Source organism: Lissotriton helveticus, chromosome 2_2 (assembly GCF_964261635.1).
Source record: "Lissotriton helveticus chromosome 2_2, aLisHel1.1, whole genome shotgun sequence".
Classification (NCBI taxonomy): domain Eukaryota; kingdom Metazoa; phylum Chordata; class Amphibia; order Caudata; family Salamandridae; genus Lissotriton; species Lissotriton helveticus.
The window spans coordinates 419845366-419871783 of record NC_136060.1 but is presented as its reverse complement, the minus strand read 5'-3'; the positions used below and the strand labels follow the sequence as shown (position 1 = coordinate 419871783).

The following is a 26418-nucleotide window of genomic DNA, read 5'->3' as shown; positions in this document are numbered from 1 at the left end:
CCTCCAGAGCCTTAGTAGCACAATCTACAAAATCAGTCCAATCCTGAGCCTGAGTTTTCCGGGTGTCTCTGAACATCAACCTGTACTGTTCAGTTGGTAAGCCAAACCCATCAATCAGTGCAGTTTTCAGGACTTGGTAGTCATTAGCATCCTCATCTCTAACAGTGAGGAGCTTATCTCTGCCTTTACCTTCAAAGGAGAGCCACAATATTGCTGCCCAATGACTCTGGGGTACCTGCTGTACTTTGCAGGCCCTCTCCAGAGCAGTTATCCACTTGTGGATATCATCTCCTGTCTTATAGGAGGGCACTATTTTACTCAGGTGTCTATTATCAAAACTCCTGTCTTTATCCCTAGGGATATTGCTGCCACCAGTGGGTGTTACCCCACTCAACTGTTGCTCTCTAGCAAAGGCAAGTTTCTCTTTGGCAAGGGCAAGTTCTTCCCTTTGGATCCTCAGATTAACTTCCTTCATCTTTGCCTCATGCTCTCTCCTCTGAGGGGAAGTCATCCTCCTCTGAGCAGATGCATGAGAGGCATGGGAGTGAACAGATCTGTTGGAGTCCCTAGAAGGAGATCTATCTCTCCTGACCCCAAAGTTAGGCCTGCTAGTGGATGGCACTGGGGCTCCCCCAGTTCCTTCCCTATGTAGGTCTAAGTTGGCCCTGGTAAGTCTGCTGACTAAAGGTTGGCCATTTTCTGCCTCATCCTCAGATACACCCCCTTCTTCCCAACTATCTACATTCGCTGTTTCAGGTAGGTTAGAGTCTGGATCACCTGGATCACCTTCTAAGGGGGCATGCTCCCATCTGGATTAGAGGGGCCTGCATTAGCAGCCCTTCTGGCATCATATGTCTCTAAGAGACCTAACAGAAAGGGAGTGGTAGTGTTAGAACCCTGTTTCAGTTTCCTGGAGGTACACAATTGTCTCATCTCCTGGAAGCTGAGGGCTGCATATCTCGAAGGGACCTGTGGAGGGTCACTAACCACAAGGGGAGTCACTGAGGCCTCTCCTGTGGTAGACCTGCTTTCTAGTGAGGTGTAAGTGATGCACTTACCTACACTATGGGTTTTCCTACTGATTCCTTGCTAAGAGTTGTAGTCAGGGTGTGCTAGGCCCTTTCTACTACAACAGCTGGTTCAGTAGAACTCTTAGTATTTCTAAACTTGTTATATGTACCTATGGTACCTTATGTGATCTTTCAAATGATATTTCAAGATTATATTTAGTAAAAACAACAGCAAGCTCAAATCCCAACCGCTGCACACCAATGTGAGAAGTTGGCCTGATATATGATGCTCACTAGTTCTAGTGATCACCTTGTATCAGTCCAAACAACCCTTATGGTGATTGGTTGTAAGTCAACCTTATAGACCAGCTATCCTAATGGTAGCATGGACCAAGCAGTTTTAGGCTAAACTCTTTTGGCATGTGAAGCCAGCTGTTTTACGACATATAAGCCCTTGAATACCAGATGAAAGGACACCTCACAGGTTGTTATAAAAATAAACAGTATATTTATTAATAACACACACCTCTGAACTATGAGATCAAAGGGCTAAGCACATGACAATCTCTTAGGAAAAATACGATAAGTTGCACAAAATCACAATGGTGCCCTAGGGGCACGGCAAACCATATACTAAGTAAATGGTATAAGGAAATCGATAGAAGGAATGGAGCTGTCCAGAGGCTGTTGGTTCGCTGGGACTACACTATCCTAACCTCAGGTAAGTAATAGGAGGCCCACGGGACGCGTGTGCAGAGTGTGAACTCACACGCGAGATGCGTAACAATGTCTATGGACAGTACAGTTCAAGAAAAAGGTGAGTACGGACAACCCTGACTGGTTAGGACTAAAACGACTGTGAATCTGGACACTAGGAGAGTCAAGCTACCCTTGAGCACCGAAATGCTCTTGTTACCTCACCCACGGGCTGCGGGTGCATAGGTGCGAAGTCGTGTCGGGTTTCTGCGTTGAAGTCTATGGAGCCTGGAAGAAAAGATGCTGCAGGCGACCAGGAGGAAGATGTCCGGTGCGATCCACGGGTGGATCGAGGAAGAAGAGGACCTGAAAGCAGAGGGGACAGTGTTCAAACTCACTAGCCAGTGACCGGTGTGGAACCAGGAAGGAACCAGATGCTGTTGTCGCGATCAGGTGAAGAGTGGACGCTTGTCTCTGCAGCCACGGGGACCAGGAGGTGTCTTCGACGACCAGGATGGAGGCACGAGCTGTCCCAAGCAGGCTCTCGCTGTCGGCGGTGTCGGATCCGGATTTGGAGTCAACAGGCCTTGGCAAAGGCAACCCACGCGGTGAGTGGAAACGGCGTCTGGAGTGGACCAGGAGGGTCCGGGGTGCCCCTCTTTTGGAAGGGAGCAAGGGCCAGTCTGGAGCAACCAGACCAGCAGTGAAGATTTCAAGGTTCGTCGTCTAGGAGGTCACTAGCCAGCCGGCAAGTGACCAGACAACGCGTCGAGCAGCAATCAAGCAAAAGGGCCCCACGCAGATCTCGTGGATGCTGGAGGGCTGATCTTTGGTGCAGAAGCTGCTCGGGGCTGGGGCTTCTCAATCCCCAAAGCACTTGGTTGAGTGTACCTCGGGAGTTGTGCTGGAAGCGAAGTGCAGTTTCTTTCAAGATGGCCGGTCCCACGTGTCTCGTCGCACCCACGGGTCTCAGCTGTGCTGCAGATGTGAGTTGAGGTCAGAGAGGTCTGGGAATCCGGGTCTCGTCGGGCTCTGATGTCTGGATCCTCAAGGGAAGACCACAAAGTGAAGCCGCTGGACGCTTGATGGTGCCTGCAGTTGCAGGGTGGACACTCCTTGCCCACAAGGGAGATTTCTTCAGTCTTCTGTGGAGCAGAACGTCGAAGTCCAGAGTTTCTTCTTGTAGAGTAGTTCAGGATTAATCTAATCTGGAATGGGACCAGCTCCTACCTTCATCCTGCTAAAGGGGGCTGTACTGGTGACTAGGTCCCTCCCCTGGGTGGGACCAGGAAGGGGGGTGGTTACACCCCCTATCCTTTGTCCGGTTTCGCCCCAGAGCTGGGGCTGGGGTGCCCCAGCAACTGGTTTGAACCGGTGTATGCACAGGGCACCTTGTGTGCCCCAGGCATGTCTCATTCCTTTCAGGCCTCCCTACCTCAATCCACAAAATCCTGTCTGGGGTGGTGCTAGCACCTCCCAAGGCAGGAAACTCTTTGTCCAGGCCTCCCTCGCTGGAAGTACTCCCAGCAGCAGGAGGTCAGACTTGTGTCTGTGGTGGCAGCATCCATTTTGTGATGCTGAGGCTTCGTTTAACTTTAACGGGGGTTCACAGTTACCTACATGTCGTGTCCCTCTAGAAGGGTGGAATGCTACCCCCGTCGCCAGATTTGGCGCGGGGGTAATATTCCAATTCGTATGACACCTTACTCGACATGTTTTGATAATGCTATACCAAAGTTAGGATTCAACCGCGAGGATTATAATGCACTTAAGAGTATATGGTATAGCGTTATCATGGAACAGCTATAAGGACTTGGTTCCGCAAGCTGCAGACAGGCTCAGCTCATGCCAGAGCACCATCTCACATAATTCCGAGCACTCTGCCTTCAGGATTGATAAGGCCTGCCATAGGCGTGACTGATAGGAATATATGTGTCCATTTTAGGGTTAGATATAGGTATACTATATCTACAGCAAAGGGTGAATACACCACCTTGCCTCAGCTGTCTTAGCAGCCAGTTGTGTCAGTTTTGGATGGCCAGCCAGGGGGGGCATAATACATGCTGCAGCCCCTGGTAGGCCCTGGGTACACCTATGCCCTGGGTACCTAAGGTACACTGTACAGGGACTGATAAGGGGACCCAGTATCCAATTAGATATGTACCTAAGGTACATGGAGTCCATTTTAACAGAGAGAGCAGGAAGCCTGTGGTCCTGAATAGCAGGATCCCAGCCCAACTAAGTCAAAAACTAGCAAAACACTAGGCAAAAAGTTGGGGGTAACCATAGTCCGATATCCACCTTCCTACAGCTACTGCCTAGAACTTACAGCAACCCTTCCACACATTCCACCCAGACAGCGTCCAATGTCTGCAGACCAACTTACTCTGCTCAAACAAGAAGTTCTGTCACTTCTACAAAAGGACGCAATACAATTAGTTCCTTTACAAGAACAAGGAACGGGGGTTTACTCGCTGTACTTTCTAATTCCCAAGAAGGACGGGACACTAAGACCAATTCTCGACCTCAGGCCCCTCAACCATTACATTCAGTCAGATCATTTTCATATGATCACTTTGCAACAAGTGCTCCCACTGCTGCAACAGGGTGATTTCCTCACAACACTAGACCTAAAGGACGCCTATTTCCACATTCCTATACATCCTGCTCACAGGAAGTATCTAAGGTTTGTACTGGAAGGACAACATTATCAGTTCAAGGTCCTTCCATTCAGAGTGACAACGGCACCACGAGTATTCACAAAGTGCCTAGCAGTAGTAGCAGCACATCTCAGAAGACAACAAATACATGTCTTCCCTTATCTGGACGACTGGCTCATAAAAGCAAAATCATTCAACCAGTGTGTTCAACACACACATCAAACAATTCAAACAATGCACGACTTAGGGTTCTCAATCAACTACACCAAGTCGCATCTGCAACCCTCTCATATACATCAGTATCTAGGGGCTACAATAAACACGTCTACAGCCCTAGCGTATCCCAGTCCAGCAAGGATACAGAGCATTCAAGCCTTAGTCACAGTCTTTCAACAGCAACACTCTCTGCAATCCAGAGTTTTCATGAGACTAATAGGCATGATGGCATCTTGCATCTTCATAGTGCCATATGCAAAACTGCAAATGGGTCCGTTGCAGGAATGCCTAGCACAACAGTGGAACCAGGCTCAAGGTCAACTAACAGACCTGGTGTTGGTAGACAGCCGCACACATCGCTCTCTGCAGTGGTGGAACACCAAAAACTTGACAAAAGGGCGGCCGTTCCTCAAACCTGTTCCACAACTGGTGCTCACAGCAGATGGGCTCCCCATCCTGTGAGGTATGCATCTCCTACATCACAAAACTCAAGGACAATGGAACAGTCAACAAAAATTGTTCCATATCAACCATCTAGAGCTGCTAGCAATAGTCTTAGCACTCAAGACATTCCAAGTACAAGTACAGAACAAAGCTGTCTTGATCCGGACGGACAACATGACAGCCATGTATTATATACAAAAACAAGGAGGGACACACTCTCTACCACTGTCCCAGCTTGCACAAGACATTTGGAGATGGGCCATTCCACAAAACATATATCTGTTGGCAGAGCACCTTCCAGGAGTTCACAATCAGATAGCAGATCTGTTGAGTCGGTAGACACAGCAAATTCACGAATGGGAACTACATCCACAGTTTCTTCAACCATTCTTTCGCAAGTGGGGTCATTCAGACATAGATCTGTTCGCCACACAAGAAAACGCAAAATTCCCAACCTTCGCCGCCAGGTTTCCACACCCGCAGTCCAAGGGCAATGCAATATGGATGAACTGGTCAGGCAGATTTTCGTACGCTTTTCCGCCAATACCACTAATAGTACGCAAGCTCAGACAACAGTCTCTCAAACTAATCCTAGTAGCTCCCACATGGGCACGCCAACCGTGGTTCATCACACTACTAGAACTGTCTCTAGTTCCACACCACAAGCTACAACTGACTCCATCCCTGCTAACACAAAACCATGGAGACATCAGACATTCAGACCCAAATCAACTGAATTTGGTGATCTGGCTCCTGAAGTCTTAGAGTTCGGTTATCTTAACCTACCACCAGACTGTATGAACATTATTAAAGAGGCCAGGAGTCCTACTACCAGAGCTTGCTATGCCGCTAAATGGAAGAGGTTTGCCATTTACTGCAACAATAACCAAATTGATCCCCTGGATGCTTCCATCCAGAATATCATTTGTTACCTTTTACATTTACAAAGGTGTAACTTGGCATATTCATCCGTACGCTTACATCTTGCAGCAATTGCGGCATATTTACAAAATAGACTACATTTGTCTCTTTTCAGAGTGCCTGCAATTAAAGCATTTATTGAAGGATTAAAGAGAATCATTCCTCCCAGGTTGCCACCTTCTCCAGTATGGAACCTAAACATTGTTCTTACAAGACTCATGGGACCCCCTTTCGAGCCTTTACATAAATGTGAACTGCAATTCCTTACATGGAAAACAGTTTTCCTTATTGCTATTACCTCCCTTAGAAGAGTGAGATACAAGCATTTACAATACAAGAACCCTTTTTACAACTACATCGTAACAAAATGGTCTTACGTACTAATTCAAAATTCCTTCCAAAAGTCATAACTCCTTTTCATTTAAACCAATCTGTCGAGTTACCTGTGTTTTTCCAAAACCCAGACTCTGTGGCAGAAAGGGTTCTACACACATTAGATGTTAAAAGAGCTCTTTTCTGCTATATAGATAGAACTAAGTCTTTTAGAAAAACAAAACAACTGTTTGTGTCTTTCTCTCCACCGCACAAAGGCAACCCCATCTCTAAAGGTGGAATTGCAAGGTGGATTGTAAAATATATACAAATATGCTATCAAAAAGCAAAGCGTGCATTAACAGTTCCTCCTAGAGCACACACAACACGCAAACTAGGAGCCACTATGGCTTTCTTAGGAAACATCCCCCTAATAATAATAATAATAATCCACATTTGTAAAGCGCACAATCACCCGTAAGGGTCTCTAGGCGCTGGGGGCCGTCGGGAAGATTAAGCGAGCTATTGCCCAGAGTCACATGGTGCTGGGCTAATCTGCCGCCGGAGCCGGGGATCGAACCCTGATCCCCAGATTCCAGCGTCAGTCGCCCTGGCCGCGGCGCCACACCTCTCCCTCGAGGACATATTCAAAGCAGCAACATGGTCTACAACACACACCTTCACTAAACACTACGGTGTTGATGTGCAAGCCAAGTAGCATTCTGCTGTAGGACAAGCTGTCTATAAAACTCTTTTTCAAACAACTGCAACAGATACAGGTGACCACCGCTAGGGGAGACACTGCTGCACAATCGATGCTAAGTGTACAATCTGCTATGATGTTTCAGGAGTTGGTGGGACTAGATGCCCCGTTGACACAAAACAGCTCAAACTCCACAAACACGGGACAGGGGGAGACCCAGGCTCAGGGCGGCGTGACACACGGTGACCCATCATAGAGGGAGGGTGGTATAGACCCTATTCTTCGTTCATACTCTCCTTTTTTCTTTTTTCCTAGACCCGGCAGTGAGGGGGGGGGGAGGTTGGGGGAGTGGGGGGGAGGAGAATGAAGAGTTCCCATGTTGTCCATTATTGCTTTTAAGGACAAGGTAACTGGTCAGGTGGCAGACCAAGCGCACTTTATTATCCTCGCCATTGTTACAAGACTGGACGACAACTGGACTTGGTATGTGAATTTTCATGCATAAGGCGAATATTATGTTGGTTGTCAGACTCAATTGTATGCATTTCCTTGGTGCTCTGAATTGGTATAAGTGTATAACCTTGCTCTCATATGCCTCGAACGGAAAATGCTACTTACCAGTATGCATCTGTTCTTGGCATGTGTAGCTGCAGAGTAGTACACGCCCTCCCGCCTCCCCGGGACCTGTATCTGTTCCAGTTTTATCTTACTTAGATGCACATGCATGGACATCTTTTATTTACTTCTACTAACTCCATCATTTCCCATCATGGCGGAAAACAATCTAAGGATGGAGTCGATGCCCATGCGCACTATTGTCCAAGGGAGGAGTCACCTATCTCGTGACTACAAAGACTTCTTCCAAGAAGACAACAACATGCAATCATCCAAGCCCAACACCAGGTGGCGATCTAATGCTAAGTGTACTACTCTGCAGCTCTACATGCCAAGAACAGATGCATACTGGTAAGTAGCATTTTCCTTTCCACCATAGGATAACATTGACTGTTTTTCTATGTAAAGTTTCTAGTGTAGAGTTGGAAAATCTATGAAAACCTTTTACAACTGTACTGAATAACAAAAATGCTTTTACTTCCCAGTGTAGTATCCAGGTATACTACATTGTGTACCAAAAAGCCCATTCAAAGTATATGTACTGTATTTCCAAAGCATAGCATTTCTCAGTAACAGTACTGTAAATCAAAACAAAGTGCATATACAATTACAATCCAAACTGTATTACAACTGTATATTTACTGCAAAGTATTTATCACTTACCTGTGCCTGGCTTGCTTGGGTCTAGGAAATAAAATAACTAAAAGAATATTTTTGTACAAAACTAATTGGTCTGAAGTTCAGTCTTTGAGTATGTGAATTCATTTGCTGACTGAGTGTGTACAACAAATGCTTAACGCTGTCCTCTGATAAAGCCTTACTGCTCCACCACACTACCCCAAATAGAGAGTGAGGTGCTATCTACTTTACCTCTGCCTACCTTTTGGTTCCACTGGACTCTGTGCACACCATACCTCACTTTGGTATAGTATATACAGAGCCAGTTTCCTACACATAGTACACCCCCATTCCACCACTCCGCTCCCAGCCCTCAGATCCCAAGGTGAGTGTGGCTGAAGACTTCCACAATCTTGAAAATGCCGAATGTGGGTGGGGTTGCCCGTGGGAACATTTACCCCATTGGCTAGGGCATGCCCAGGAGTTATTCCCACTCGCTAGCTTGTACCAGAGAGAAATGTGGCACCTGCAGGCACACACTTCCAAGCACTCCTATATCTGAGGAAGAACAGAAGAGAGCTGGTCCTTCTATCTGTGACCTAATAGGAGCCGGATCTGCTCCCTCTTGTACCCACAAGATAGAAGAGAACTCCAAGGGCCATAAGACTTACCTCCTGTTAAATCTTCTGGGACTCAATGAGCTACTAGTGGCCTTTTCCTGCAAGCACCCAGATGACATGAGGGAATTGGAACTGAACTAGTCTCTACTATTTGACCTCTGCTGCTCCCCGTGTCAGTCTCTATGTTCCTCCCCTGAGGTCTTTAGGGGGGTGGGGGAGGCTTTAGAAGTGGATTCCTGTGATGGATTGGGACTTAAATAACTAAGGGTCTGATTTAGATTTTGGCGGATGGGTTACTCCGTCACTGCGATGACGGATATCTCATCTACCGAAATATAAATCCCATAGGATATTATGGGATGTATATTTTGGGAGACGGGTTGTCCGTCACCGTGGTGACAGAGTAACCCGTCCACTGGAAACAAAATCCAGCCCCTAGCCTGAATGTAAACGCATTGACCAGGATGAATCTGGTTGGTGAATCCAACCTGTGCTCCATCGTGGTGGGCGCAAAATTGCTCTTAGGTTCTGGTCTACCGTGACTGTTCATTGGCTCTTTATACTTATTGGCCATATTCCTACTTACATTTTCATTTTAGAGTAATTCTGTTTATCATATTTTACTTTCTTTTTCTAATTTGGGTTGGAATTTTTATTGTTTTGCATTTTGACATTATTACTCTTTTGGTACTGCATAAACACTGTTCCCAGTGCCCTAAGTTAATGTTTTGTGCCATTGCTACCAGGGGGTTGAGTTCAGGTAAATTTAGCACTTTAAGGGTTCACTCCGCCAAGAGTTGTGATTATCACTTGAGATGGGTAGTCACTCACCCCAGTTAATAATCCAATTTCTTAGAGGAAGGTCTGCTAAAGTCTATATTCCAGGGACGACTCCTGGTGGCTGACAACCCTAGGAACAGCCCTGACACCCACCGACCACGCACGCAACCTGGGGATCATCCTCGACTCCACCCTCTCCATGACTAAGTAGGTCAACGCCGTCTCCTCATTCTGCTTCAACACCCTTCGAATGCTCTGCAGGATCTTCAAGTGGATCCCCACCGAAACGAGAAGAAGGGTCACCCAGGCCCTCGTCACCAACAGGCTGGACTACGGAAACGCCCTCTACGTCGGTCAAGCTCCTAAGCCGATTGCAACGCATCCAGAACGCCTCAGCACGTCTGATCCTTGACATCCCCTGCTGCAGCCACATCACACCCCACCTGAGACCTGCACTGGCTCCCCGTTGACAAGAGGATAACCTTCAAACTCCTCATCTACGCACACAAAGCCCTCCACAATACCAGTCCAGCATACCTCAACAGATGACTCAACTTCTACTTCCCCACCCGCCAGCTACGCTCCGCCAGCCACGCTCCGCCAGCCACGCCCTCGCCACCATCCCCGCATCCGAAGAGCGACCGCCGGGGGCAGATCCTTCTCCCACCTCGCCTCTAAGACCTGGAACACCCTCCCCACCAACCTCCGGCAGACCTAAGACCTACCGGCCTTCAGAAGACTCCTCAAGACCTGGCTTTTCGACCACTTGCCCCCCCAAGCCCCCGCCCCCCAGCGCCTTGAGACCCTCGCGGGTATGTAGTGCGCTTTATAAATGGCATGATTGATTGATTGATTGTATTCGGTTGCACTTTTGGGCCTTTGTCAGGAATATCAATCTTGTTTTGTTTTCTTAATTTTGTTTAACGTCTGTTTTGCATATGCATTGATTCCTGAAACTAAAGTGTCTCTGACAGTGGTGTACAGAGTTTCTGAAAAATGTTTTTTTCTATCACATCTCTCGTTAAGCTTTCCTTCCAGGAGTTATTTCTGTTCACTTTAGAGATCTCTTCACATGTAGGACTTTAATTTTATTGTTTCAATTTTATCTCATCATCTTTTTGATAGCGCATCACCAGTAATTTTAAACCTGACATTGGAGGCAGGCTAGTTGACTACAGTATGTATACTCTCTTTTTTTACATAACAAAAAACAAAAAAAATCTTTTTTAACTATAAAATCAAGAATTTTTAATCAAAAACTTTTTCGTGATTATATCTTGGAATTATCTGTTGTAACAGTTGCACTTTATTGCTATTTTTGCACCATCACTTTCTGCACTTTTCATGTTTCTAGCAGGCATTGTGACAGGCCCACTTGGGCTCTATTTAGATTTTTCCAATCTTTGTCTCATAAATTTGGACCAACGCTGTTGTATTGAATATGAGCATGTTATTTGACTTTTTGCACAAACTGGAAATTTAGATTACACATTAACAATGGGCCGACGCTCTTGTACATAGACAAAATTATTTGTCATGTATGTATATCGTTTCTATCAGTTTGTGTTTTGTAAATATGCTTATTTATTTATAGACTGTATAAATGGTTTTATCGATTGTGAAACATTACTGAGCAAATTCAAGATGTTTCATCAGGGCTTTCTTTATTGATTGCACGATCTCAGCGTTGAAATGTATAGTATTTCTACCATTTTTATGATTCAATCTTATGCACTGTCACTTTAAATGCTCTGCTCAATGACGAGCAGTTTGTCATGTGGTCAAGCCTTCTCGAAGGCGAAACGCGTCATGGCGGCAGCGCTGGCTTTACTTGAACAAATCACCTTTGCACCAGCACCATTTGGGTCGACTCTTTGTCGCTTCGTATCCGGCAGTTCCCTGTCTTCTGAGTGACAAGCCTCGCAAATATATATATATATATATATATATGTGTATATATATATATATATATATATATATATATATATATATATATATATACATATATATATATATATATATAATCACGCCATATTTTTTCTTCTTTTACGTCATTTACTTACTCATTAACATCAGTAACGGGCTTGCTCACAGTGATTTTTCGACACCATCTTTAAACGTGTATATTAGACAGAATGTACATATATCGTTGTTTTATTAACCATTGAAGTAACAACTCTAACATTTCATGTTCCCATAAATATGGGCCATATCAATGGATTAACGAAGTAGAAATTTCATGATAAACAAAAGGGGCATTTAATTAAAAACCATTCTTATTGCCACTTAACATTCATTTGGTGACCACAAATTATTGCCCTGAATGGGCCAATTCACCTAGTCACAAAACATTCATATGCCATATATAAATCATCACTAAATTAATTTACAGTGATTGTTATCTGGCCCTGAATGGGCCTGCATTCTCATATTCCTAATTCATGCGAGTCCCAGATTCATGCCCCCTATTTCTTCTTACTCGTCTAACCATCTAGCTTATTGGATGATTCCTCCCGATGTGTCCTTTTTATAAGTGTACCCCTAACTCTTCCCCACTATTTAGCCCAGATGGTGATTTTGTCTGCATATCTATTATATGCCTGGATTCTATACTGCATAGCTTAAGCTCCCTGTCACCACATCTAATGTCACAAGGTACATGATCCACGCAAAAAACTATAATAAGTTTTTATTACTTTGGTGGTGGTTTCAAAATGTATTGTGACTGGGTAGGAAATGTCTGTATTGCTAATTGCCCTCTGATGTTCCAGAATGCATCTTTTTGTGGGATGAATTGTGCTTCCCACAAATCTTTAACCAGAGAGACATACTAAACAGTACACTGTGTACAGTGTGTTACAGTTCATACATTTCGATATTTTCTTGGGATCTGGGAGACCAAGCTTTACATTTACTGCAAGGGAAAAATCCCAGCAGTAGTTGCAGATTTGTGGACAATTTCACAGGGGGGTAAATGACTTTGCAATAGCTGGTCCCTGATGGATCTCGATTTTCTGAATGTCATATAAAGGATGAGATGGAAGATCTTGACCTGTGACCTGATCAAATTTCAGTATCCACCAGTTCCCGTGTATTATCTTCCTTACTTGACTTGCCGCGTTAGAGAAGTTTGTGATCACACCATTACAACTTCTGGGTGGCTCTACACAGCCTTGATTTCTGCATCGAGGGAAGCTTAATCAGCTGTCTTTTGCATTCATCTCCAGGAGACCCATAGTACATTATAGGGCATCATATTTACATGGATCTGGTTGGTCCTTCAGTGGTAGCTTCCTGACTGGCTCATTCCTCAAGATGTTGTTAAGCACCCTTAAATTTGGCTTCTGCCCAGTGAAGCTTATATATTCCTTTTTGTTTTTGCTAAAACAATATAGCAAAAGCTAAATGCATTTCATTTGAATGTTTTAGGAATGGATTTGGTTCACTGTTTCTTTACAATACAGATGCCAGATGTTGTTAGACATGTTCCACACCTGATCATTTGACTAAAGGTGTGATAGAAATAAGTTAGCAATGCTTTCCTTGGTTTTGTGGTACCCAGAAATAAAGGAACTGTGCCCTCTTTCTGTTTTTCCTACCTGCCGGCATGGGCCCGCACCTGGGCGTACTTATCACATTTAGGGCTTTGCACTGAAGTAAACAAAAACTGACGAGCTCAACCAGGGTGACATCGTTCTTGGTTTGCTTGTGTTATAGTTCTGGGAGGACCTAGACTGGCAGTTCTGGCTGGACTGTTTCTAAGATTGATTTGCAAATGGCCTGGCCCAAACTGAGGTGGCATGCTAGACAAAAGAACAATGGGTTGGAATGCTACCTTGGGCGATTATCATGCATCCCACCCATGACCTTTTGTGTGTTTGATTATCCAGAAAAGATGCAGCTTTCGTCCAGGAAGCTCTACACAATTTATTTTCTTGAAGCATGCATAGGAATTTGCTGTTGTCCCGTGCCTACATTTTAAGCTGTGGAATCGATATACCAAGAAATTGTGATGGAGAGAAAGAGACACATACTTCTGCATAAGTTGACATCTTGAGTACAGAAAATAAAATCAGTTCTCTGAAATGTGCGAGTGAGCAATAATCCTGCATTCTGGATGGTTGAAGTAGATGGACTTCTTAAAATGACACCTTGAATTATTTGAGGTTATGTTGGATCAGCAGTTAATTTCCCATGAAGTAATACCAGTCCACCTTAGTGGCTTAAGGTACTTATCTGTGGCATTTTGTTATTAGCAATAGGTCCAGGTTGAGATCTTGTGAAAGAAATCTCTCTGTAGCACCTAAAATAGTCCACCTTGGAGGACTGTCATGACCAGAGACCCTATGGTGTGCAGTGATTACATTCTTTGTACCTGGAAAGCAGGTTACAACGTGCAGAAGGGTGTAGTGTGTATCACTATGTTGGCCTGCTGTGATTATATGGCTGAACATTGATTCTTATGAACTTTGAGGTTGAAAGCATTTGCAGCAGAGTTTCTCTTGAGAAGGGACTCCCAAACGTGGCTGCCTACATGAGAGAATCCCAGGTCTAAGTGGTCTAGGAAGAGTCGGTCTGTTTGAAAGCCTCGTTGGTTCAGGCTTGCTCAGATCGCAAGGAACCAGATGAGTGACCACACTTTCACCTGAATAGGTGTTCATTTTGGACTCAATGGTGTTCTGGTTGTGCCAGTAGTTCCTGGTTGTGCCAGGAAGGCAGCTATTGTTGTTTTGTTGAGCCTTTTGCACTGAGGTCTAAGCAGGTTTGGCACAATCTCTCTCTGGATGGACACCTGGAGTAATTCTTATCCTCAAACAGATAGCCCAATTCCCTCAAGCACATGGAGCAAGGAAGATCTTCATTCAGTCCTGCTGTAACAAAGGTGGCTGAACTTTTATTGGTATTGGACAGCTCTTTGGATTTTGTTGTGAAATAAACGAAGGTTGGACATAGGTTTATTCTCTATGCAAGCAACATCCCTATGCCTGAACTCCCAACTTATGTCTAACCGGGGCTGCCTATTTCCCATTTCAAAATGATGGAAGAGAAACCTCAGTTTAAGCCTTGCAAAAATGGAAAATCTGCTGCAACTTTATACCTTTAGGTATACCAACAGGTCTAGAGGTGGTTGTAAGTTAGTCAACAGCAAATGAAATTGTGGCCGTAGTAAAATAGATTGGCATACTGATAGAAGAATGTTGCTCTAAATGGCATGATAGCTTCAATAGACCCTTGCACTTGTGATGAGTCAAAGATAATAAGCACTTTTTGCTGGTTTGTAAGTTTTCAATAAGTTTTCCAAACAAGGCTCTCAGCAGTTGGCGGGTGAACCATTGCAAAGCATTGGTTGTTTGCTTTATCAACAAGAGATGCAGAATGTAGTTTAGCAGAGGTTTTAATTTTGTAGGAATCACTGAAGTTTAGGAAAACAGCAAGGATTAGGTAAAGTTATAACTACTTTACATTGTGATTTGAGGTTAGATTAGAGTTGTAAAAATGTATATATGGTGTTAAAATTATCTGGAGATTAAAGACAATCAGCAGACATTGGCTTTTTAGAACTTTCATCTCAATTAGCTATTACCAGATTCCTATCCACGCCCGTTTTTATTTTATTTTGCAATATATTAAATGTATGTAACTCATGTCGAAATTGCCAAATTTTTTAGAGCACCTGTTTTTATTTTATTCAGGCTGGTATTATAGAAGAAATGTTGGAAGATACTTTTGAAAGCATGGATGACCAGGAGGACATGGAAGAGGAAGCAGAAATGGAAATTGACAAAATTCTGTTCGACATCACTGCAGGTAAAGGTGCCATTCCTTTCAGCGAACAAGTTCTACATTGTTCTGTTTTATGAGTCCTAAATTGTTTGTAGAAGAACAGTTTGAGGGACATTCCAAAGGTAGAACATCATTTGATGCATGGAATTAGAATTCCCTCCATTCTAATTAAACAGGAAATTATCAAACTTCTGAAATGGCAAAATGTTTATGTCTGGTATTGTTAAGTATGCAGCTCTATTTTCAGTTATGATCCTTAGATTGTGCCGTTTTACTTTTTTGTTGGCATTGCTAGTCCAGCCGGACAAACCATAAAACACAATGTCATCCAGATGATATTGAAATACGTATATTCGATATCCATATTTTAAGGGGCTTAGGATTGGTTTTGCTGTGGGGAGGGAAGACGAGGTTCAGGTGCTGGATGGTTCTTTAAGCCAAAGCATCAATCAATCAAAGCATTTGTATAGCGCACTACTCACCCGGAGGGTCTCAAGGCGCTAGGGGGAAGGGGGGTCTGCTACTGCTCGAACAGCCAGGTCTTGAGCTGCTTCCTGAAGGCGAGGTGGTCCTGGGTCAGGCGGAGGTGGGTCGGGAGGGAGTTCCAAGTCTTGGCGGCGAGGTAGGAGAAGGACCTTCCCCCTGTGGTGGCTCTTCGGATGCGGGGGACGGCGGCGAGGGCGTGGCCGGTCGATCGAAGCTGGCATTTGGGAGCGTAGAAGTTGAGGCGGCTGTTGAGGTATCCTGGGCCTTGGTTGTGCAGGGCTTTGTGTGCGTGGGTGAGGAGACGGAAGGTGATTCTCTTGTTGACCGGGAGCCAGTGCAGGTCTCTCAGGTGTCCGGAGATGTGGTTGCGACGGGGGATGTCCAGGATGAGTCGTGCCGAGGCGTTCTGGATCCGCTGGAGTCTCTTCTGGAGTTTGGCGGTGGTTCCGGCATAGAGGGCGTTGCCGTAGTCCAGTCGGCTGGTGACGAGGGCCTGGGTGACCGTCTTCCTGGTCTCAGTGGGGATCCACCGGAAGATCTTGCGTAGCATGCGTAGGATGTTGAAGCACGACGAGGAGACGGCGTTGACTTGTCTGGTCATGGAGAGGGAGGAGTCCAGGATGAAGCCCAGGTTGCGTGCGTGGTCTGTTGGTTTGGGTGCGCTGCCTAGGGCGGGGGGCCACCAGGAGTCGTCCCAGGCGGAGGGTGAGGAACCCAGGATGAGGACTTCCGTCTTGTCCGAGTTCAGTTTCAGGCGGCTGTTCTTCATCCATTTGGCTACCTCTTTCATCCCTTCGTGTAGGTTGGCTCTGGCGGGGTCGTTGGTGAGGGAGAGGATCAGCTGGGTGTCGTCGGCGTAGGAGATGATGTTGAGGTTGTGCTGGCGTGCGATGGCTGCGAGGGGACTCATGTAGACGTTGAAGAGGGTTGGGCTGAGCGAGGAGCCTTGAGGGACGCCGCAGATGACTTCGGTGGCTTCTGATCTGAACGGGGGGGAGGCGGACTCTCTGTGTCCTTCCGGCGAGGAAGGAGGTGATCCACTCCAGTGCCTTCTCCTGGATTCCGACGTTGCTGAGGCGCTGTACTAGGGTACGGTTACTGCAAAAACAACAATGATGGACAGAATGTGGATCAATGTCACACATTCACCCCAGTCAAAAGATCTGGGCCCAAATCCATCGTTTTTCCACTCCACACCACCCTGGGTTAGACAATGGCGATATGCAAATCAGCGCTGACCCTGTGCCCCATGGGAACAGTCCAGTCCGAACTACAAAAGCCATGTCTTTCCCAGACCGGAAACAAGCATCCGAGGACCGGCCCGGTTTCGAGGTAACACCTCTCATCAGCCCGGCTAGCTTGCTTCCAGTGGTGTTGAGTGCCTGGGACTCACGTCTGAGCATCCCCAGTACACTTAGAGCGGTTACTGCAAAAACAACAATGATGGACAGAATGTGGATCAATGTCACACATTCACCCCAGTCAAAAGATCTGGGCCCAAATCCATCGTTTTTCCACTCCACACCACCCTGGGTTAGACAATGGCGATATGCAAATCAGCGCTGACCCTGTGGCCCATGGGAACAGTCCAGTCCGAACTACAAAAGCCATGTCTTTCCCAGACCGGAAACAAGCATCCGAGGACCGGCCCGGTTTCGAGGTAACACCTCTCATCAGCCCGGCTAGCTTGCTTCCAGTGGTGTGGAGTGCCTGGGACTCACGTCTGAGCATCCCCAGTACACTTAGAGCGGTTACTGCAAAAACAACAATGATGGACAGAATGTGGATCAATGTCACACATTCACCCCAGTCAAAAGATCTGGGCCCAAATCCATCGTTTTTCCACTCCACACCACCCTGGGTTAGACAATGGCGATATGCAAATCAGCGCTGACCCTGTGCCCCATGGGAACAGTCCAGTCCGAACTACAAAAGCCATGTCTTTCCCAGACCGGAAACAAGCATCCGAGGACCGGCCCGGTTTCGAGGTAACACCTCTCATCAGCCCGGCTAGCTTGCTTCCAGTGGTGTGGAGTGCCTGGGACTCATGTCTGAGCATCCCCAGTACACTTAGAGCGGTTACTGCAAAAACAACAATGATGGACAGAATGTGGATCAATGTCACACATTCACCCCAGTCAAAAGATCTGGGCCCAAATCCATCGTTTTTCCACTCCACACCACCCTGGGTTAGACAATGGCGATATGCAAATCAGCGCTGACCCTGTGCCCCATGGGAACAGTCCAGTCCGAACTACAAAAGCCATGTCTTTCCCAGACCGGAAACAAGCATCCGAGGACCGGCCCGGTTTCGAGGTAACACCTCTCATCAGCCCGGCTAGCTTGCTTCCAGTGGTGTGGAGTGCCTGGGACTCACGTCTGAGCATCCCCAGTACACTTAGAGCGGTTACTGCAAAAACAACAATGATGGACAGAATGTGGATCAATGTCACACATTCACCCCAGTCAAAAGATCTGGGCCCAAATCCATCGTTTTTCCACTCCACACCACCCTGGGTTAGACAATGGCGATATGCAAATCAGCGCTGACCCTGTGCCCCATGGGAACAGTCCAGTCCGAACTACAAAAGCCATGTCTTTCCCAGACCGGAAACAAGCATCCGAGGACCGGCCCGGTTTCGAGGTAACACCTCTCATCAGCCCGGCTAGCTTGCTTCCAGTGGTGTGGAGTGCCTGGGACTCACGTCTGAGCATCCCCAGTACACTTAGAGCGGTTACTGCAAAAACAACAATGATGGACAGAATGTGGATCAATGTCACACATTCACCCCAGTCAAAAGATCTGGGCCCAAATCCATCGTTTTTCCACTCCACACCACCCTGGGTTAGACAATGGCGATATGCAAATCAGCGCTGACCCTGTGCCCCATGGGAACAGTCCAGTCCGAACTACAAAAGCCATGTCTTTCCCAGACCGGAAACAAGCATCCGAGGACCGGCCCGGTTTCGAGGTAACACCTCTCATCAGCCCGGCTAGCTTGCTTCCAGTGGTGTGGAGTGCCTGGGACTCACGTCTGAGCATCCCCAGTACACTTAGAGCGGTTACTGCAATGATGATGAGAGGTGTTACCTCGAAACCGGGCCGGTCCTCGGATGCTTGTTTCCGTTCTGGGAAGGACATGGCTTTTGTAGTTCGGGCTGGACTGTTCCCATGGGGCACAGGGTCAGCACTGATTTGCATATCGCCATTGTCTAACCCAGGGTGGTGTGGAGTGGAAAAACGATGGATTTGGGCCCAGATCTTTGTACTGGGGTGAATGTGTGACATTGATCCACATTCTGTCCATCATTGTTGTGTTTGCAATTACCGCTCTAAGTGTACTGGGGATGCTCAGACGTGAGTCCCAGGCACTCCACACCACTGGAATCAAGCTAGCCGGGCTGATGAGAGGTGTTACCTCGAAACCGGGCCGGTCCTCGGATGCTTGTTTCCGTTCTGGGAAGGACATGGCTTTTGTAGTTCGGGCTGGACTGTTCCCATGGGGCACAGGGTCAGCGCTGATTTGCATATCGCCATTGTCTAACCCAGGGTGTGTGGAGTGGAAAAACGATGGATTTGGACCCAGATCTTTGTACTGGGGTGAATGTGTGACATTGATCCACATTCTGTCCATCATTGTTGTGTTTGCAATTACCGCTCTAAGTGTACTGGGGATGCTCAGACGTGAGTCCCAGGCACTCCACACCACTGGAAGCAAGCTAGCCGGGCTGATGAGAGGTGTTACCTCGAAACCGGGCCGGTCCTCGGATGCTTGTTTCCGTTCTGGGAAGGACATGGCTTTTGTAGTTCGGGCTGGACTGTTCCCATGGGGCACAGGGTCAGCGCTGATTTGCATATCGCCATTGTCTAACCCAGGGTGGTGTGGAGTGGAAAAACGATGGATTTGGGCCCAGATCTTTGTACTGGGGTGAATGTGTGACATCGATCCACATTCTGTCCATCATTGTTGCGTTTGCAATTACCGTACTAGGGTACGGTGGCAGACAGTGTCGAAGGCTGCGGAGAGGTCTAGGAGGATGAGGGTCGCTGTTTCTCCGTTGTCGAGCAGGGCTCGGATGTCATCGGTTGCTGCGATCAGGGCGGTCTCGGTGCTGTGGTTGGCCCGGAAGCCGGATTGCGAGAGGTCGAGGGATCCGTTCGTCTCGAGGAAGGCGGCCAGCTGCTTGTTGACGGTCTTCTCGATGACTTTTGCGGGAAACGGGAGCAGTGAGATGGGTCGGTAGTTCTTGAGGTCGGTGGGGTCGGCTGATGGCTTCTTTAGTAGGGCGCTGAGTTCGGCGTGCTTCCAGCTCTCCGGGAAGGTAGCGGTGTTGAAGGAGGTGTTGATGGTGTCCCGCAGGTGGGGTGCGATGACAGCGTCGGCCTTGTTGAAGACGTGGTGAGGGCAAGGGTCGGTCGGAGATCCGGAGTGGATGGAGTTCATTGTGCGGATGGTGTCTTCGGTGCTGATCGGGGTCCAGGCGCGGAGGGTGGTGGTGGGGGGCGGTGGTTCGGTCGTGGCGTGCGTCGGTTGAGTGCTGAACCTGTTGTGTGTGTCCGCGATCTTGTTGTGGAAGTAGGAGGCGAGGGAGTTGCAGAGGTCTTGCGAAGGGGTGATGTCGTTGTTTCCGGCGTTGGGGTTGGAGAGCTCTTTAACGATGTTGAAGAGTTCCTTGCTGTTGTGTGCGTTGTTGTCCAGTCGTTCCTTGAATGCAGTTTTCTTGGTGGTGTGGATCAGTTGGTGGTGTTTTCGGGTGGCGAGCTTGAGGGCAGTCATGTTGTCCGGTGTTGGGTCTCTGCGCCAGGCTTTCTCAAGGGCTCTGCAGTCCTTCTTGGAGCTCTTGAGTTCGTCGGTGAACCATGGGGCTTTCTTGCTGCCGGGTCTGCTAGGCGGGGTCCTCAGAGGGGCGAGGTCGTCTGGGCAGTCGCTGATCCACTTCGTGAGGTCGGTGGTCGCAAAGCATAAGTCTGCTGGCGGTTGATCCAGCATATGTCATAGAAAAGTCCACCATCTGTAAATTTGAAAAATACATTTAGCCATTAAAATTGCCATTAAACCTACCTTTGAAGCCGACAAAAAGAAATCCAGGCTACAGGAAGCGTGTTTCTGCAAAGCCTAAATTACGTTCTGTAGAGCTTTATAAGTCTTAAGGCTTCTCTTTTGAGTATTCAATCCTTTTTTGCCTCTTTGCCAGGGTCTTTAAGCATGTGGCAATCAGATGATTTCACTTTGTATGCTTAGACAGTGCAAACTTTAGCATTTTGTGTGTATTTTAAGGTACTACCTTTTTTCCTGGGTATACCCATGTAGGGGCTTGTAGTACAAACTAGCCAAGAGTTCACTATAGTACCCACTACATCAAAGATTAATAGGATAAAATAAGAGAAAAATAACAATTTTGAGACGTGGTTTACTTGCGAATTCAAGTGAAAAAATACCTATTTTTTCATTTTCTTAAGAGGGTTAGATCGTTCTCCGCAACAGGTTTGGTATGTAGTTCCAGATTAGCAGTGGTTTAAAAAAAAAGAAAGAGATATTCCATATTGTATGAGCTAAATCGGTATCTGGTGTTTTGATTTGTTAGAGTTTAGCTGGAGGCCACGTTATACTTGAGATGCTCTTTTAATTCTTTTTTTTAAAGTCCTTATAGCTGTTCCATGATAACGCTATACCATACTCTTAAGTGCATTATCATCCTCGCGGTTGAATGCTAACTTTGGTATAGCATTATCAAAACATGTCGAGTAAGGTATCATACGAATTGGAATACTACCCCCTCGCCAATTCTGGCGACGGGGGTAGCATTCCACCTTTTAGAGGGACACGACATGTATGTAACTGTGAACCCCGGTTAAAGTTAAACGAAGCCTCAGCATCACAAAATGGATGCTGCCACCACAGACACAAGTCTGACCTACTGCTGCTGGGAGTCCTTCCAGCGAGGGAGGCCTGGACAAAGGGTTTCCTGCCTTGGGAGGTGCTAGCACCACCCCAGACAGGGTTTTGTGTATTGAGGTAGGGAGGCCTGAAAGGAATGAGACATGCCTGGGGCACACAAGGTGCCCTGTGCATACACCGGTTCAAACCAGTTACTGGGGCACTCCAGCCCCAGTTCTGGTGCGAAACCGGACAAAGGATAGGGGGTGTAACCACCCCCCTTCCTGGTCCCACCCATGGGAGGGACCTAGTCACTAGTACAGCCCCCTTTAGGAGAATAAAGGTAGGAGCTGGTCCCATTCCAAATTAGATTTATCCTGACAACTTTACAAGAAGAAACTCTGGACTTCGACGTTCTGCTCCACAGAAGACTGAAGAATCTCTCTTGTGGGCAAGGAGTGTCCACCCTGCAACTGCAGGCACCATCAAGCGTCCTAGCGGTCAACTTTGTCGTCCTTCCTGCCGGATCCAGACTTCAGAGCCCGACGAGACCCGGACTCCCAGACCTCTCCGACCTCTACCTACATCTGAAGCACAGCTGAGACCTGTGGGTGCGACGAGACACGTGGCACCGGCCATCTTGAAGAGACTGCACTTCGCTTCCAGCACGACTTCTGAGGCATCCTCGAGAAAGTGCTTTGGGGATTGAGAAGCCCCAGCCCCGAGCAGCTCCTGCACCAAAGATCAGCCCTCCAGCATCCACGAGATCTGCGTGGGGCCCTTTTGCTTGATTGCTGCTCGACGGTTGTCTGGTCACTTGCTGGCTGGTTAGTGACTTCCTAGACGTCGATCCAAGAAATCTACACTGCTGGTCTGGTTGCTCCAGACTGGCCCTTGCTCCCTTCCAAAAGAGGAGCACCCCGGACCCTCCTGGTCCACTCCAGACGCCGTTTCCACTCACCGCGTGGGTTGCCTTTGCCAAGGCCTGTTGCCTCTGGATCCGACACCGCCGACAGCGAGAGCCTGCGTGGGACAGCTCGTGCCTCCATCCTGGTCGTCGAAGACACCTCCTGGTCCACGTGGCTGCAGAGACAAGCGTCTACTCTTCACCTGATCGCGACAACAGCATCTGGTTCCCTCCTGGTTCCACACCGGTCACTGGCTAGTGACTTTGAACACTGTCCCCTCTGCTTTCAGGTCCTCTTCTTCCTCGATCCACCCGTGGATCGCACCGGACATCTTCCTCCTGGTCGCCTGCAGCATCTTTCTTCAAGGCTCCATAGACTTCGACGCGGAAACCCGACACACTTTGACACCTATGGACCTGCAGCCCGTGGGTGAGGTAATAAGAGCATTTCGGTGCTGAAGGGTAGATTAACTCTCCTAGTGTCCAGATTTCCAGTCGTTTTAGTCCTAGATAGTAAAGACTGTCCGTACTCACCTTTTTCGTAAACTATACTGTCCATTGACTTTGTTCCGCATCTCGCGTGTGAGTTCACACTCTGCACACGCGTCCCGTGGGCCTCCTGTTACTTACCTAAGATTAGGATAGTGTAGTCCCAGCGATCCTACAGCCTCTGGACAGCTCCATTCCTTCTATCGATTTCCTTATACCATTTACTTAGTATATGGTTTGCCGTGCCCCTAGGGCACCATTGTAATTTTGTGCAACTTTTCGTATTTTTCCTAAGAGATTGTCATGTGCTTAGCCCTCTGATCTCATAAAGAGTTCAGAGGTGTTTGTTATTAATAAATATACTGTTTATTTTCATAACAACCTGTGTGGTGTCCTTTCATCTGGTATTCAAGGGGTTATATGTGGTAAAACAGCTGGCTTCACATGCCAAAAGAGTTTAGCCTAAGACTGCTTTGTCCATGCTACCATTAGGATCACTGGTCTATAAGGTTGACTTACAACCAATCACCATAAGGGTTGTTTGGACTGATACAAGGTGATCACTAGAACTAGTGAGCATCATATATCAGGCAAACTTCTCACAACCGGGCACAGGACATGATTGTTACTCCAGGAGCCTAGTCAGTCTCTCCGTGTAGGCCAGCAGCAGTCAGTTCTTAGCTGACTGTATCCTGTCCCCAGCCTCTTCGGCACCTGTGTGGTGTATATCTTCGCTACTGCAGTGCCAAGCCACTGTAACCATTCTCGGCTTGTTGTTGGTGTGGGGCGTTCCTTGACTGAACGGCTGGAGGCATCTTTGGGAGACAGAAGAGGATGGCTAGCATCCCTCCATCTGCACCTCGCTGGACCTTTGTCTATTGTGGTTTTGGGTCTTCCATTGAGCTCTGCAGCCCGATGCCCAACCTTCTGAGACCCAATGGTGGTTAAGGGTCAGAAATATCCCAGGAAACGCTGGCCACCTCCATGGTTCACTTACCTCAACAAAACACAAGCCTACTATGAGCCACCTGGCACTTTTAATTTCTATTCTGAACAGAAAACATCAGTACATTTCACAAACATAACTTTATCAGTGTAATAATAAAGAATTCACTCACATCGGAAGGCAGCACATATAAATCAGTAGACCCATCTTCAAAATAGAGTACCTCCCCGCAGTTCTCTTAACAGGCAGGCAATGGAGAATTATATAATCCTAGGACCGAGGGTATTCAGTAGCATGCCATTCAAAGTTGTAGTTGGCTTCCATATATCTCTAGCCACCCCATCATTGACCAGGTAATATGTTAGCTATGGGGGCTGTATAAGCATAGTTGTTCTTTTCTGTGCGGCCCAGTCGCTCACTTCCATGGAGCCGAGGCCGTAACTGGCAACAGCCTCCTTCTGGAGATCACCGACTCTCACTGCAGTCTCTGCTGGTCCTTTTTCTCCTGTCACGCCAACTGACGGCATGCCCGTTCGTCTTTGAAATCTTCTCCATGCAAAATCTCCTTGCAGACCGCCTTTTTAAGTGGACAGCTCATTCAGTGCCCCTCCACACGCTAATATACTGTAGAAGCACCCATGGGCGCAGCCGGGGACCACAGCACCCAGAGCGCAGTCTGACAAGTGATTGATGTGAGGGCCACAACAGTGGAACCCCAAGATCATTCAACCTATGTCATGAGCTGCTGATGTTCCATACCTTGAAAGTATACGTTTCAGATATAGCACCTCTATATATAATACACACATTCATGTATTCTAGGACGATCTTCTGATTGTAAGACACTTTAATGCTGAGGCAGTACCAGACATCCAGTTAGGGTTGCAAGTAACTTTACCCAGTGTCCTAGAATTAGGCTATACCCACCTCTGCAGTTGATCCTGAATTTCAACAGCATCTTTCACATGCTAAAAGCATGTGCTTAACACATGTTTTTAGCATGTGAAAGGTGCTGTTGAAATTCTAATGGACATTTTTCTTATTCTTAATATAAAAATCAACCACTTTATTTCCACCACTTTTCAATAATTTAGAAGGAAATAAAAATGACCTTGTCATTCCTAAAACTATAAACTGATCATTGCCATATTTATTGCTTTCTGTTTTGTTCACTTCTAGGAGCCTTGGGGAAAGCTCCCAACAAGGTTACAGATGCACTCCCAGAAGTGGAACCGGAGGGGGCTGCTGCTATATCTGAGGATGAGGAAGATATCGAAGCCATGCAGTCCCGGTTAGCTGCCCTTCGAAGCTAAGCATGGGGTCGTGATCTCCCTGTACAGTTCTGGATTTGTTATTCTTTTGCAACAGAGTGGTAACTCTAAATATTAACCTCGCAAACGTTTTTTGGAGTTACATATATTTTTTTTCTATTGATATTTCATTATATTCAAATTTTTCTGTTCCTGTTTGCTTTCTAAAATGGCAACTGTGTTGCTTTGCAAGATTGTAAGTCACGGCTTGAAGGAATACGTTCTGGGTCACCACTGTAAAATAGTGGTGTAGCTATGCAATATGGTACCCCAACCAAAAATTAGAAGTGGTCCCCAGATCCAGAAACCAGATTCAAACCAGTTAATGGAAAAATGAAAAAATGCCTAAAAGATTGATGCCACATTCTTCTGCCTCCTCCACACTATAACCACATAACAGGTGCAGTGTGGCTAAACAGTTTGTTTTTTGCATATGGTTCCTAGCAACAGTTTTCACATTAGTTATGTTTAGGCGCTAGTTTTCTGATCTTGGAAAATTATGCGAGACAACCTGTATTTTTAAACCTCATGCTCTTAATATATGTCTGTGGCTGGGAATATGTTTCCATAAGGAGGGTAGAGACAGGATTTAGATGTTTGGAACATATCACATGCTTCATTTTCTTTCTTGCCTGGTTTCTGGGTTCTCTGCAGTAAGTACTATAAGAAGCTAATCCTATTTATTTTTTTAGCGAAACCTTATTACGTGCACCTTTAACATTGCCTAAAGTATGTGCAAACTCCCTGTGCAAAAAATACATTCACATTATTTAAAAAGATGTTTTTTTACATCAAGTAATCATTTTCAAAATGTGCCCTTTTACACTCCCTTGCCTTGAATTCCCTTTATGCTGGATGCCTTGTGTATATTGTCCTCGAGTACACTACAACAGATTTTAAATAAAGTTGTGATTTAATTACATGTCTGTTTCTTCTCTATTACTCTGAGAATGCAAAATGCTGTAAAAAGGCCCATTTCTAAAAGAATTGAAATGAAGTCTCGTTCTTTGTGCTGACTGATT

General features: G+C 46.6%; 1 protein-coding gene across 1 annotated transcript in view; it reads left to right on the top strand.

Annotated features, from left to right (window-relative positions):
- CHMP3 (charged multivesicular body protein 3) overlaps window positions 1-26318 on the top strand; it is a 133476-nt gene extending 107158 nt beyond the window's left edge. The window contains exons 5-6 of the mRNA XM_078678672.1: window positions 15289-15403; window positions 25266-26318. Of these exons, the coding sequence (XP_078534798.1) occupies window positions 15289-15403; window positions 25266-25399 (249 nt within the window). The 3' untranslated portion in view covers window positions 25400-26318. The remainder of the gene's footprint in view (window positions 1-15288; window positions 15404-25265) is intronic.
- Window positions 26319-26418: the final 100 nt, after the last annotated feature.